We start from the raw sequence: 16,675 nt of genomic DNA, 5'->3' as shown, positions 1-16,675 counted from the left end.
CCCTACCTCCTTATGGTTGCTTGATCTTCTCACTGACTAAGGGTTGCAATTGCACATTTCCCTTTTGTGTTACAGAAAAAGATTCACCTTTAATGCGAATTACTTTTTTATTTTTTGTTTTGACCATAGTTTGATTTATTGCCAGATAATTTACCTTCTGCTAAAAAAATCATATGATCTAGAATGAGAAAAAGAAAAATGATAAAAGTTTTTTACATCCTTCCTGATTGTTGACCTTATGATTTTACAGTAATTTTTGTCATAGGTGTAATCTACTCTCTATATATAAAATCCTAAGCCTAAAAGTGCAATGATTTTGTGCAACGATTTTATGAGATGTTTTTATGTCACTTTTTTGCCACGCTTTAAATCCTACATATATATGTTTGGCATCATTCTTTTCAGAATTTATCGAACTTTAATGTGATGTTGTTAGATTTTCAGATTTTTATTCCGTTTTTAAATTATAAACTAAAATATCAAGAACTCACGTCCCGCGAAACAAGACTTTGTGCCAAGACATTTAATCATGTCCGGGTCTGGAAATAAAAGATAAAGAGTGGATGACAAAGACAGCTGCTGTACAGGCTTTTAAATATTTGAAGCACCAAGCAAAATGCAGATCATCAGCAGCTGATAGAGCAAAGAGGAGGTAAAAAAAACTGTATTTGTTTCCCAATTTATCACCATTTGAAAGGAGGTTTCAGAGGAGTGATCTCATCTCCTTGGGGTGTGTTCAGCCTCCCCCTACACGAGCAGCAGAGATGTGAGGTGGATGGCGTGTAGCGTAGGCCATGGGTTTGGGGGTTGGTGAGCGAAGCGAGCAGGGGGTAAGCTCCCTAGTTATAAATAAAGATACAAGTTGAGTCATTGTATTATAAATATATATATATATATATATATATATATATATATATATATATATATATATATATATATATATATATATATATATATATATTCTAATCTCAAAGAAAACATTTGCCTTTTTGCAGGGCTGCACTAAAGGATGTGTTTAAACAAATTAAGGATTGGCTTGCTTCATACAAAATCCTTTCAGTGTATTACATAAAACCACTAAGCAATTAATTGAGGACTTACTCATATTTATATTGTCTGCTTTATAATCAAGCTTGAGGAACTTCATGAGAAGCATTGCTCTCTAAAATGTACTTTATTGGATATCTGTTTTTACAAGAATAGCTTATCCATTTATTCATGTTCTAAGCCCACTTATTCGGAGCAGGGTCACGGGGCAGCTGGAAGCTGTGCCAACAAATACTGGGTGCAAGGCAGGAAGAATTGATAGAGGGGGCAAAGAACAGCTCATGGAAGTGTAAATTTAACAAAATTACTATATCTAGTGTAAATACATAGACTTCCAATAATATCAGGTTAAGAAGACATGCTGCTTTGACAGAAGATAGAATTTTATTCAGTGCTTTCACATTTTTAAATGTTATTTTTCTAGAGTGTGAAATCATGCATACAGCTAGGTTTAACACACACACACAAAAAACTATAACAACAAAGTGAAAACAATATTCTGTAAAATTATTTATTAACTAGCTGTCCCTTGTGGCTCCGCCCACAGGACAAACTTGAAAAATCAATAAACCAAAAGGTATTGCTAGCAAAGCGGAGGCAAGATACACACCAAAATGCAAAGTCTCCCCTTGGCCCGCAGACTCTGTTTCCGATTAGCGCGAATATATCGCTCCTGCAAGTGAACAATGATTCTTAACACGATGAGAGAAGTCACAAAATCAACTGGAATGTTCAAGCCAATTCTAGAAAAAAATGATCTAAACCCAGTAAGTAGTTCTCTTGTTCAATAGCTATGCGGATGTAAGGTGCGCTCCAAGGCTTGCGCATGATTGAGGAGGGCCCGCCCCCTCTCCCCTCGGCCCACTGTGTCTCTCGTGGATTTGCGCAAATAAATCGGTATTCCAAGCGAACTGTGATACTTAGCGCAATGAGAGAGGTCGCAAAATCGGTGGTGTCTATTCCAGGCAAACATTGGGCACAAGGCAGGAACATTCCTCTGGACAGGGGATCAGTCCATCTCAGGGTGAATACACACTTACCCACACACACACTTGCCCACACACACCCACAAACACACATCAGGGGCCAATCCACCTTAATGGCATGTCTTTGGGAGGAAACCAGGGCACCTAGAGAAAGCTCACTTTTGTTATGGTTAACCAACTTTGTACTGTATTTGGTGTAAGTCAGAATAGGCTAAGAAGGCTTTAAAAAAGGGCTGGGCAATAAGGACTTAAATTGATATTGTGATTAATTTGGCCTAAAATGCAATATTCGGTTCTTCTCAATATGCTCTCAAAACACCTTGAAAATTAAAGATCAGCACCATATAGACAAGTATATCAACTTTTTCTATACCAGAGTCCAAACCTTGTATATTCTGGCAGAATACTAAGATACTGTGTATTATGTTTTAGTTAAAAATTGTTTTTTTTTTTTGGTTTTTCAAAATTTTACAATTTCATGAATACCTGTGCCTCTAAGGAATAACTCACATTAACATGTTTTATCCAAACATTTTCATTTTATTTATTCTGTATATTTGAGCTTTCATTATACAGTATGTATTTCTTTCAACACCTTCAATGTCTTGCTAGTATCTGTGTCCTCCAGTTAGTAAACACTGTTAGTTCTTGTCATGTATTAGTAATGCAGTACACTATCGTTGCCCTTTTTTCCTTTGATAAGAACGGACGAGCAGAAAGCGTGTGCCTTTTTCTTTCTTGTCTTTATTGAACAACAACTAACAAAATGTGCAAGGCATTACCAATCATATCACTAGGTGTCAACCCACAAACAGACATCAAGAGCTGAACTGAAATGCACACTTATACTGATATATAACAATTCCTCCCCTCTAAAAATTAGAAGTAATTAACTTATTCCCGTTTTTTTTTGAAGAAATCAAAACATTGACTTCTAACTATACATTTAATTTTCAATTAGTCTCTGTGGAGGCTTGCGTATGTGAATTAGGTAACGTCTCTCTTTACAGGGTAATTTTCTTTGATTTGTTACAGCAATGTTAGCCTCTGCAGAAGGTGATGGAGATAATGCACATGGGCTCTGTACTTGTGCTGCTTGAGTAGATGGTAAGCGCTCTGGACAGTTGATAGGAGCAACAGCAGGGAAGTCAACAGGCAGTGTGGGTATCTCTTCAGCTCTAACCAACCCTGATTTTCTCAACTGGTTGACATGACGTTGCCATATGACACCTTGAGTAACCTCTACCTTATAGGACAAGGAACCTGCTCTTTGACTAGTGCAGGAACCCATTTCTGGTTTCCTCTGTAGCTCCTGGCAAGAACTGATTGTCCAATGGCAAAGCTACGTGTAACCTTGTCAGTTGCTTTATGGCCTTGTTTGATTTGTCTGTCTTGCACAGTCTGCTTGAGATTTGGTTGCAGCAGGTCTAATATAGAGCGAAGAGGATGCCCCAAGAACAACATAGCTGGAGTCTGGTTAGTTGTAGCATGGATGGAATTCCGATATGCAAATAAGAAGTTGGCCAATTTTTTGCTGAAGGGTCAGCTTCTCATTTGTCATTGCTTCTTGTATGCCATTTCTACAGAGAAATACCTGGAAATCTGTTGCTGTGAACTGGGGTCTGTTGTCACTCACTAGTTGTTGTGGAACTCCAGTTCTAGCAAATAAATCCCTTGGTACTTCAATGGTGTGAGAAGAAGTGGTGGAGCTCATAGTGAAAACCTCTGGACATTTAGATCATGCATCAACTACCACCAGGAAGGTTGCCCCCATGAATGGTCCTGCAAAGTCAATATAAAGCCACTGCCAAGGTAATGTAGGCCATTCCCATGGGTGAAGTGGTGCACGTTCTGGCTCATTCTGAACCATCTGGCAGCCACTACCTTGCTGCACTATTTTCTCAATGTCTTCATCAATGCCTGGCCACCACACAAAACTTCTGGCAAGTGCCTTCATTTTCACCACACCTAAATGGCCCTTGTGAAGCTCTTCTAATACTCTGTGTCTTAGTTTAGTGGGTACAATGGTTCTTAACCCCCACATCACACATCCAGCATTTAAGGCAATTTCATCACGTCTTGAGTAATATGCAGCCAGCAGAGATTTGTGCTGGGCTGTCCAGCCATTCAGTGTGACAGCATACACCTGAGACAGGATCTTGTCATGTTTTTTTCCATTTTTACCATGTCTGCTGTGACGGGCAGACTTTCAATCTGGCTGATGGAGATCATATCTATTGTTTCCTCATCTCCAAACTCATCGAATGGCAGTCGTAACAACCCATCTGCATTTGCATGGCAGGTTGTACGTTTGTACTCAATCTTGTACCTGTGTCCACCTAAAAACAATGCCCAACGCTGCATTTGGGCAGCAGCTGTGGCAGGAACTCCTTTTTGTGGGCTGAAAATTGATGTTAGCGGTTGGTGGTCTGTGACAAGGGTGAATTGCCTACCAAAAAGTTTTGTGGTTGTACCGTTGTTTACCCCACACTAGACTCAATGCCTCCCTATCAATTTGGGCATAATTCTTCTCAGCTGCAGACAATGAGCATGATGCAAAAGCTATAGGCCTCTCACTGCCATCTTCCATAACATGAGACATCACTGCTCCGATGCCGTATGGAGAAGCATCACAAGCCAGCTTGATTGGAAGGGATGAATTAAAGTGGGTAAGGACTGTATCAGAGGTCACCAGTTTATTTGCATCTTGAAATGAATGTTCACATTCTTTGGACCATTTCCACTGTTTGCCAGCTTGTAATAGCTCATTGAGTGGATGTAGCACAGTTGCCAGGTTTGGAAGAAACTTATTATAATAATTCACAAACCCCAGAAAGGATCTTAGCTGTGAAACATTTTGTGGTTGCAGTGCTGTCAATATAGCCTGAATCTTGTCCTGACATTTGTGCAAACCTTGGGCATCTATAATGTGCCCGCAATACCTAACAATGTGCTTCAGGAACTCGCATTTGCCTCGCCTGGTTCTTAGTCCATACTCTTCTAAGCTTTTCAGGACCTTTTTGAGGTTTTCTAAATGCTCTACATCTGTCGCTCCAGTGACAATAATGTTGTCTAGATAGCACTGGACGCCAGGCACTGACTGAAGGACAATAAAGACCCTTTATTGTATTAATGGTCAAGAACACTTTAGAGTCTTCCTCTACTTCCATCTGGAGGTATGCATCTGCTAAATCTAACTTTAAAAAACGCTGCCCACCCAACAAACTGGCAAAAATGTCCTCAATTCTCGGCAAAGGATACTGTTCAGCCTGCAGCACAGGATTAATGGAGACCTTAAAGTCCGTGCAAAGCCTGACTGTACCATTTCTCTTTACTATTGGGACAACTGGGGTTGCCCAAGGACTCCAGTCTACTTTAGAAAGTATGCCGTCTGCCTCCAATCTATCCAATTCCTTTTCAACCAGGGGTCGGATGGCATAGGGTCCTGGACGTGCCTTGTGGAACTGTGGGGTCGCACCACTCTTAAGTACAATTTTAGCTCTAATGTGCTAACGAGTCCTAATGCCACTCTTAAATACAGGGGCGGCATTTCTTAGTATCAGCTCTAGGTTCTTTTCTGTAGTCTGTTGCACAACAGGCAAAGCACAAAGGCTTTTAATCTCTCTCCAGTCAACTCACAGCTTTCTTAATCACTCATGGCCTCTTAACCACTTATCGGCCTCTCTCCTTACATTATACTCTACTGTCACATGCAGCACTCCAATAGGCATAACCTTTTCACCTGTGTATGTTCTGAGAAGAACAGAAGAGGGGTTCAGCTTCTCCTTCTTGAAATACACCTTGTAATCTTTCAGTGACATAACTGAAACAGCTGAGCCAGTGTCCAATTCCATTTTTACCACCTGGCCATCTATCTTGGGGGTGAGCCAGATTGCCTGCTTGTCTTTTCCACTAAGGCTAAATAATTCCAGACTTGCTAATGCATCTTCACTATCAATGTCAGAGGCTTCTGCATTATGCACATTTTTCTTTTCGCTATGATGCATTTTGTGTTCCGCACTAAACTTTGCCTTTCCACTATGACAAACTCTTTGAATATGGCCCGTTTTGTGGCACTGTCTGCACTCTTCATTTTTAAATTGGTACTGTGAGGGAAGATGGGACTCACGTCCAAAGTGATAGCAGGGCCTTTTATGTATTTTGTTTATCTTGGCTGCCGCCATTTTATTCACACTGCTTGTATTCATTCCTCTTTGCAGTTCAAGTGCATCTTTAGCTGCAGTTTCCATTGAAATAGCAATTTCTGCTGCGCGTTTAAATGTCAAATCTGCCTCAGTTAACAGCCTCTTCTGGATTCCCTCTTGAAGGATTCCACAAACCAAACGATCACGCAACGCATCGTTTAGCCCCATAGTTCCCAAAGTGGTCGATATGGACCCCCTGGGGTCGATTTGAACTTTCTAGGGGTCGATAGTTTAAATAAAAAAAATTTGGGGGTCGACAACAGCAAAAATAGACCCCCTTACTGCTGCTATTTGTTTGTTACTTCAAAATATCTATGATTCCAATAGGTTCCTAATTAAGAAGTAAAATAATAAAAAAAAAAAACATTTTTTGATAAAAACACATTACATACCAAACTTGCGAAAGAAAAGGTAAAATGTGTCATTAAAAGAGCCACACGTATGAATGAATGAAAATACACGTAGCACAAACATGACTGTGCATTGTCTTATCGAACGTATCAAAGCAGGTGCGGACATGAAAAACAGTTGCATGTGACTAGGGGGTCGACGGTTTCAAAAGTTTTTGGTAAAGGGGTCTGCGGCTGAAAAAAGTTTGGGAACTCTTGGTTTAGCCCGTCACCAAACTGACAATATTCTGATAACTTTTTCAGTTCTGCCACTTAAGCCGCAATTGTCTCTCCCTTGTTCTGATTGCGTTTATGGAATCTGAAACCTTCTGCGATCAGTAATGGCTCTGGTGACAAATGATCCCGCATTACATGGATTAAATTTAAACTTTTCTCAGCTGGGGCAGTTAAACTACAGAGGAGGCCATAAGCTTTCCCTCCCATGGCACTCAGTAACACAGGAACGTGTTTTTCAGCTGGAATATCATTTGCAGTGAAATACTGTTGCAGCCTTTCAACATACATATTCCAATCTTCCGTGGAGCTATCAAAAACATCTATCTTTCTGATGTATGACATGTTTGCAACTTGTACTCACGTTGCACTATCGCGTCGGGTCCTGAATAACTGCAGTTATTCAGTGTCACAGTGCTCAAATGTAACTTCTTGATCTCGTCGCCACTGTCATGTATTAATAATGCAGTACAATATTGTTGCCCTTTTTACCTTTGATAAGAACGGACGAGTAGACAGCGCGTGCCTTTTTCTTTCTTGTCTTTATTGAACAACTAACAAAATGTGCAAGGCATTACCAATCATATCACTAGGTGTCAACCTACAATCATATATCAATAGCTGAACTGAAATGCACACTTATACTGATATATAACAGTTCTCTCTCTCTGTTTGACTTTTTTTACAGGAGGAAACATTCACTATAGCTTTGTACCAATGGAAGCTGCTTAGCAAAAATGCTAAACAGGTGCTAGGTGAGCTGTAAGTCATAAACAAATTTCACGCAGCACATCCTAAGGGATTTCTAATTGTAGCAGAGAGATATTAATCACACTCATTTTTCCCCCATACTTTTCCAGCACATGAGGGGTAAACCACTTGAACAAAGTGAATACAACTATTCGTGAGGCTTATAAGACCGCACTCCATCATCAACTTGGATACCTAGACCACATCTCTGTGTTTATGATACCTTGTTTATGTCCCTGCTGAACTAATAAACCAGTTCAGGAAAACATGGAAGTATGGTTGAATTGTGCTCCTTCAGTTCTCAAAGACTGCTTTACATCCACAGACTGGGGGATTTTTAGTGGGGCTGCTACATACGGTGACTCCATTAACCTAAGGGAGCATACAGAATCTGTCACTTACTGCATCAACAAGTGCATAGGGATCATTATTCTGTCTATGATTGCAAAAGTCAACCAAAAGCTGAGGGTGACTAATGAAATGTGGGTGCTGTTAAAAACCAGGAATGTAGTTTTGATGTCACTACACTGATTGCCTGTGTCATTCAGGATTGACTTTAAAATACTGCTTATGGTTTATAAAGCCTTAAATAATCTCGCTCCATCTTATATATCGGAATGCCTGACATGTTATATTCCAAATCGTAACCTTAGATCTTCAAATGAGTGTCTCCTTATAATTCCAAAAGCTAAACTTAAAAGAAGTGGTGAGGCAGCCTTCTGCTGTTATGCACCTAAAATCTGGAATAGCCTGCCAATAGGAATTCGCCAGGCAAATACAGTGGAGCACTTTAAAACACTGCTGAAAACACATTACTTTAACATGGCCTTTTTATAACTTCACTTTAACTTAATACTGATACTCTGTATGTTCAATTCTTCATAATAACTATTCACAGTGGCTCCAAAATCCATACTGACTCCTACTCTCTCTTCTGTTTCTTTTTCCGGTTTCTTTGTGGTGGCGGCCTGCTCCACCACCACCTACTCAAAGCATCATGATGCACCAACATTGATGGACTGAAAGCCAGAAGTCTACGTGACCATCATCATCAGGTCCTTCCATGAAAACCCTAAATACAAAGAGGACTGTTTGACTTATGTTAGGTAGATTGCCCAGAGGGGACTGGGCGGTCTCTTGGTCTGGAACCCCTACAGATTTTATTTTTTTCTCCAGCCTTTGGAGTTTTTTTGTTTTTTCTATCCACCCTGGCCATCGGACCTTACTCTTATTCTATTTTAATTAATGTTGACTTATGTTTATTTTTTATTGTGTCTTCTATTTTTCTATTCATTTTGTAAAGCACTTTGAGCTCCATTTTTTGTATGAATATGTGCTATATAAATAAATGTTGATTGATTGATTGATTGTAGAATGTATTCAGATCAGTAAACAAAATGGCCCCGTGGATGGTGACAACTAGTCTTTCTTGTGCTATAAGAAAGGCAAAGCGGCAATAAACTCAGAGAAAAAAATTAAAATTTTAAAAACACCAGGGACCCATAGTGTTTATAGCAGGGCATTCAGGCTGTTACAGACTACAAGCCCAAACCACACTACAGTAACGATGACATACCTTCCTCCAATGAGCAGGTACTGTGTCTAACAACAGCTGGTATGAGGAGGACTCTATCCCATCAACACACAAGGCCCTTGACCAGACAATGTTTCCAGTCATTTGCTTAGGAAATATGCTGATGAACAGGATGGTATCCTCACATCTTTAATTAATCTTTAAGCTAGTTGAATATGTGTGCTTCAAATCCACCACCTAAGAAGCCTAAGAAGTAATTAGTGACATGTCTGACTGATTACTGCCTCATTACACTTACTTCCATTATCATGAAGTGCTTTGAAAGGCTAGTCATGTCACACATAAAGTCCAGTCTTGCTAGTTGTTTAGATCCTTTGCAATTTGTATATTGGTCCAACAGGTCCACTGAGAAAGCTATGTCTTCTGCTCTCCACCTCTCCCTTACACATTTGGAAAAAGAGATACATACATACATCAGAATGCTGATCATGCTTTTTAGCTAACCAATTAACACAATTGCTCTCCAGAAGCTGATTGTGAAACTAAGTGGATTAGGGCTGAACACCTCAATCATTTTGACAGAGACCTCAATCATTTTGAACTGGCTGCAACACTTCAATTCATGCTGAGAAATGGAGCTTCTCAGGGCAGCATGCTCAGCGCTCTGCTCTTCATCCTGGTCACTCATGACTGCACAGCCACACATGGCTCTAATGACATCATCATATTTGCTGAATACAGAGCTGTGCTGGGTTTGATAAGTAAGGATAACAAGTCAGCATATAGAGAGGAGGTAGAACAGCTGCCTTTTAGATGCAGAGACAACAATCTATGCCTCGACATTGACAAGACTAAAAAATGAATTTTCACTTCTGGATAAAACCTGTACTGACCACATCTCAGCCTGCATCAATGGCACTGCTGTGGAGACTGTAAAGAATGCAAAGTTGCTTGTTGTGTACATAACAATGGATCTTACATGGACTTACTATATCACTTCCCTAAATTTAAAGGCCCAGGGGAGGCTACACTTTATGAGGACACTGAAGTGAGTGAGTCTTCCTCTCCCCATTTTCACCATGTTTTACAGAGACACCATTGAGAGTGTTCTGACCAGTTGCATTATGGTATGGTATGGCAAATGCAGTGTGTCTGACCAAAGGTTTGCAGAAAATAATGAGGTAAGCAGAAAGTATTATTTGGGTGGCTATCCCTTCTCTGAAAGACACATTCTTCAAATGCACAAGGTCTGCTGCATTGTGACTTCAAGTTTGGCTTTACTTGTTCACTCATACAGTATGCAGTGGTCCAGTAAACATCTTATGGAGCCCTGCTTATCCGGAACCCATTTTGCCGGGATGGCGAAAGGCCATGTTGCAGACATATGCAATAATATGTTTTATCTTCAGATGTTGTACTGCTTGAATTGTCATCCTGAGTAAACCAAACTATTTGCAAAGGGCAGAGCTAACACTACCTGTTCTAAACTCTTCCTCTTCTGACCCTCACTTCATTTTTTTTTGTCATGCTCTTTACTCCAAGGCAACAAGGAGTGAGTCGACATAAACATGCTGTGACACTAGAAACCTCAAACCACACAGAAAAACGTCCAAGACACCAAGTAAAAGCACTAAAAATACTTTTTCTTTTCTTTTTGATATAATGTGCTTTTCAAGCACCTTCACCACAATACACAATAAATTAATAATCACAATAATTAAATATTCTCCTCTCCTTCCAGGAGCTCTGTCATACTCCCTCCCAACTCCGGCTCATCTTGCTGGGTCTCGAACAGTCCTTTAAATAGCTCTTGAACCGGAAATGCTCCTGTCCTTCTGTCCATGTGATTCAATGGCACTTCTGGGTCAGATGAAGACTCATATTTTTCTTTAGACTGGAAGTACTTCTGTTCTTCCTTCCCTGTGACTTGGGAATACTTCCGGGGAACAAGGAAAATAAAAATCCTCGCATCTCCCTGCAGCATCCCACGATGGTACCCACGACACCCAGCAGAGCTGTGAAGTCGAACCACATCTCCCATGGTGCCTTGCGGGAATCCGGGACACCTCTATGCTGCAGGGAAGACACCATCTAGCAGCATGGATGTGTTGGTCGGAATGAGCTGCCAGCCGCCCATCACAATGCTTAGAAAGAGTTCTAGAAATTTTGGATATTTTATTTAACATTCAGAAGTTATGGAAAATCACATACAAGTACTGGGCGTATTGGTATTTGCATATTGATTTTTCTTAAAAATTGAATTGAATTAAAAAAATGCAATATATCTTTAAGCCCTACTTTCAAATTCAACAAAAATAATATAAATATTTTGAAATGAATGAATGCATTTGCCATTGGCAAAATCATAGTTATTGTTTAACTAAAATTAACAATCACACATTAACTAATAATTAAGCTTACCATGTGCAATGACAAAAGTATCACTTATTGAATTTGTACCTCAAAGTTTAATAATAGAACTGAAGTAAATATTTAAGAAGTCAGAGAAACAGTATTTCATTCTTGTTATGTTATTTCAGATGTAGATGTTTCCAGTTCTGTTTAAATTAAACTGTTAATTTTAATGGTCATTAGTTTGTGTCTTTTGAAACAGTTTAGTGAGAACAATGTTTTTACTTGCTTATCAGTTTTATATCCTTAAACAAGGAAATTAAAATGCAGTACTCCATTTTTTGTTTGTTTCATGACTTCTTCTTCCTCTTCTTTCAGCTGCTCCCGTTAGGGGTTGCCACAGTGGATCATCTTTTTCCTTAACTTCCTGTCCTCTACATCTTGCTCTGCTACCCCCATCACCTGCATGTCCTCTCACCACATCCATAAACCTTCTTTTAGGCCTTCCTCTTTGTCTCTTACCCGGCAGCTCTATTTTTAACATCCTTTTCCCCTCATCTCTCCTCTGCACTTGTCCAAACTAACGCAATCTTGCCAGTCTGACTTTGTCTCCAAACCATCCAACCTGACCTGACCCTCTAATGTACTCGTTCCTAATCCTATCGATCCTCATCACGCCCTTGCAAGTAATTCCAGTAAGCATTAGCTGTGAGCAGGTAAGCTACTCTAAATTTCCTTGGTATAATTGAAGAGCAGTGGGTGAATGACTTGTTGTATGATGGACTAATTCCCTTCCTAGTGTTGATTCCTGTCTTCTGCCCATTACAACCAGAATAGACAGGCTGCAGTTTTCTAAGACCCTGACTTGAAAATTGGTATAGAAAATAAATTTGCCCTCTACCAAGTCTACAGGAAGATATGATGTCTGGGTTTACTGCTGAGACCTGTTGTGCTTTCTGTTTATTCTGAATGCTGTAAATAGTATAATTCAGAAACAATGTTTGTTTTTAAACTTCTGGTTATGAATCAGCTGTATTTATCAAAACATAGAAAATAATTTCTAAAATTACATTATTAATTAATTTCTTTCATGAGATAATATAGTGGTACATGAAAATGGTTTGTCTGTAACTTCAGAAAAAGTAAAGCAACTAGAAATGTTAACAGCTTTTAATTCAAAACATTTGTACTTCAGCTGTACTTATCTTTTACATACTTATCTAACACAGTCATCAAACTTCACATTGTCTAATGTCTGCTTTTTTCTTTAAAAAAATGCCAAATTATAGCAGTTCTTCATTTGTATCATGCAGATTTGACTGCTGAACTGTTTTTTGTATTCTTCAACAACACAATTAATTTAAATAGCATATTTTCATATGTTACGTGTAGTTGTTAGTCTGTTTCAAACAGTAAAAGTAAGCATTATAATGACAAAAGAGGTAAAATGGAATAATTCTTAGATTAGAAGTCTATTGATTAATAATCAATGTCTAAGTTGGCAACATATGCAATGATCAGATGGTCAGAGAGAAGATGAAAAGCAAAACTCCAGAGATGGTATGGATGCTGAAGGAAATTAAGCCCTTAAGGGTTCCAAGGTCAAAACACAACCAAATTCCATTTTAGCATTCTCCAATACTTAAACGTGATAAAGGAATTTAAACTTATAAAATTTACATATGATGAAATGTTCTAGAAAACGTGTTATTACAGGTGTCATCATAATCGTAGTACCATTTTAAAATACAAAGATATTAAAGACCCAGCTCCACTCTCCTTTAAAATACAGAACACAGAGTGAACTAAAGATTGAACACTATGATTGAAAATAAAATTTTCTTATAACTCTCAGGATACAAAGAGCTACAGTGAAAGGCAGCATCTTTATTACACAGCACACAAACTCTGGAATGTACTTGTAACAGTTGCCCCGTAGGCCACAACATTTAGAATAGGGCTGAAGGCTCATTTTTAGCATAGAATGAAACTGTGAGAGGTTTATCAAATTAATTCTTAAAACATTAATATCAACTATTAAAAAGTGTTTCCTCATTACTAAAAACTATCACTAATTTTAAAAAAGTTCTTTCTTCCCAATTTACAATTGTACTAAACAATAAATGGAGACAATTTAACCTTTGATACACTGTGTGTGTCAAGATATGTCATCAAGATCATCAATAGTACCTTGAACTATAGTACAATATGGAGTATTCGAAATGGACAGTCGGTAGTCTAGATCAAACAGACTTCATTTACTGATTAATTTCTCCAAGATCTATATTGACTTCAGTTTTGTTTTTATTTTCTCTACTATCAATTTAGTTTTACCTTAAAATATTACACATTACTACTTACATTGTTAATATGTATCCACCCATTTTGTAACCGCCTTACATAATTTGTATGTAAATACTAAGTAGTGCTTTGGTATTGTATTGCCTCATGTCTTTTTTTATTCTAAACTAGCTGAAATACCTGGCGTTGCCCGGCAGGAAAATAAAGTGTTTTTTTTAATTGTTTGAGAAAAATATAATTAAAAAAAAACACAACTTTAAAAATAAACATAAATTAACAAACAATGAAGACTCCTGTGGTGGGCTGGCACCCTGCCCGGGATTTGTTCCTTCCTTGCGCCCTGTGTTGCCTGGGAATGGCTCTAGCAGACTCCCATGACCCTGTGTTAGGATATAGCGGGTTGGATGATGACTGACTGACTGACTGACTGACTGAACACTCACTAATGTGCTTATCTTGCGGTCTTGTATGCATGTTATCATCCAGTTGACGCTTGGAACTGGCCAACATAAAGAATGCTGGCAGACACTTCAGTTCACCCTCTGGTGGTCGTTCCGAGCGTCAACTGGATGATAACATGCATACAAGACCGCAAGATCACCCCCCACCTTACCCAGAAGGGGGTGGGTTAAGGTTGAGTTCACCCTACAGTATTTTTAATTGATCAATGAGAAACGTGTACCAAGTTTCATGAAAATCGCTCCAGCCGTTCGGAAGTGATGCTGGAACATACATACACACACACACACACATACATTGACTTTTATATATATAGATATACTTTTAAATGTTCATACTACTCTGAGCTTAACAATTATGAGTTTACCATATTAAATAGTATCAAACTGAAATCTTTTATATAATATTTTTTTTGTGATATTTATTACAAAACAATTAATAACAGAAACATATATATATATATATACTTGCTTAAAATACTGAACATTAATAAATTATTATCATTTTCAAGATTGAATAATTAATTAATTAATAATTTGGCTTCTGACAAATTAATGAACTAATATAATAATAACCCAAATAATCTTAGATACTGCATTTTGTAAATGCATTACAGTGTAAGACAGGGTTTTCACCATTTACAAAATACTTTAAAACATTTCATAAAATTCTAAATATTATACTTTTTTTGTCTCATTTGCTGTATATTGTTTTTGAAATTTTGAATATTATATATATAGCAGTAGAGTGTTGTAGCGTGTTAGCCATAGATTGATACAGGAGAAAGTAGGGTGAAATGACACCTTTTATTGGCTAACTAAATAGATTACAAATGATGAAGGGGCCTTAGCTGCCATGAAAGCTTGCATTTGTAATCTATTTAGTTAGCCAATAAAAGGTGTCATTTCACCCTACTTTCTCCTGAATATTATATAGTAACATTGTCTGTTCTTCATGATCCTGCTTAAGAAAAATACAAATCAAAACATGTTTTCAAGCCAACTGTAGTTACAGTTTAAGTAATATGAACTTTACATTTAACTCTAATCTAAACAGGGTTATAAAGCAGATACTGAGAACTTACCTACTTGCTGATCCTTAGAATGACAATTACGGGTTATGTCTATCGATGTGTAAATTGAATCAGTGTGCTTCTGCAGCGTTATGTAGTCATTGTCCATGTTTGAAAGATGAGGCTTACAAAAACTAGCAAAACTTTATCTAAGCAGAAGAGGAAGTTAAATCTTAGCTGTGGTCAAAAGTGTAGCTATGTATGCGGTGGGAGGTGTTTCTCAAAAATACTGTTGAAGTAACAGCTCATATATATATATATACATATATATATATATATATATATTGGTAGCCCAGCTTCAGTGTTACTTGTAGGCCATGTTAAGTGACACAGATATCATCAGTATACAAAAAATTATAACTTTACTAACATGGCAAGGTTGAGTTTGTTTGCATCATATATGAAAAGGTTGAGAAAAGTAGCCTCTCAGTAATTCTGGCCTATCAGGGATAATTACAGTAACTCTTACTATCACAGAGTCCTTAATCACTGCAATTTTCATTTGTGCTTGGCTCTCTACTGTTGAGTTTTCTATGTACCAGTGTTTGTCTTTTGCAACTTATTTAACTGCTGAGTTTGTTTTTTAATTTTAACTTTACTCCCTTTACTTTTAATACATAGGTTTTGTCCAAATACTCCCATTGTATATTATCATTCCTTGCAAATTCTACTTTTTAAAATAGACATTCTGGAGTTAAAGCTCTCTCTTCTCCACCATTTTACTGTATATCTTCCTGTGCTATAGTTTATAATACATACATTTCTGACTTAATCTAAACCATCATTGTACAAAACATGTATTTTCTAAAATTTCTGTTTCCTTCTTCATTAGTGAAAAGTATAGCTGTTCATTAAGTGCATAATTATAAAAGAACATTGCCATACATTCTTTCATTTTAAATCTATTATGGATAATATCTAAAACACGTGTTTGTTTTGTTTTTCACTGGACTAAAATTGTTTAATGCTTAAGAAAATAAGCCCAAAGTGTAGTCTTGACTATACACCAGTTTTAAATTAATTGATGAAATAAAACTGTTAACTAAATAAGGATAAAACACACTGTCCAAGATTAACTAATTTACTTCCAGAAAGTTCCACTGTTATTAGAATTAGTATTAGAATTATATTAGTATTGATTACAAAAGAATATTATGTTGGCTTATTCCTGTAGGCAGGCAATTTCAAAGTTATCTTTCTTTTTTATATCAGTGTCAGTGTCTTTCATCTTACTTAATCTTTAAAGCCTTAACTATTCTAAACTCCATGACTGTTCCCTTATTCCCTAAATCTTTACTGTTCAAATACATGCCCTAAATTCACATAAACCTGCACCACTACATTCT

General features: G+C 37.7%; 1 protein-coding gene across 1 annotated transcript in view; it reads right to left on the bottom strand.

Moving 5' to 3' along the window:
* The window catches only part of si:dkey-26c10.5 (uncharacterized protein LOC563797 homolog), a 62,734-nt gene extending 47,267 nt beyond the window's left edge, over positions 1-15,467 (bottom strand). Inside the window, exon 1 of the mRNA XM_039763758.1 lies at positions 15,342-15,467. Coding sequence (XP_039619692.1) covers positions 15,342-15,438 — 97 coding nt within the window. The 5' untranslated portion in view covers positions 15,439-15,467. The remainder of the gene's footprint in view (positions 1-15,341) is intronic.
* Positions 15,468-16,675: the final 1,208 nt, after the last annotated feature.

The sequence above is a fragment of the Polypterus senegalus genome, chromosome 9 (genome assembly GCF_016835505.1).
Source record: "Polypterus senegalus isolate Bchr_013 chromosome 9, ASM1683550v1, whole genome shotgun sequence".
NCBI classification, from domain to species: Eukaryota; Metazoa; Chordata; class Cladistia; order Polypteriformes; family Polypteridae; genus Polypterus; species Polypterus senegalus.
Note: the sequence above shows the minus strand (reverse complement) of the source record. Positions and strands in the feature narration are given on the sequence as shown.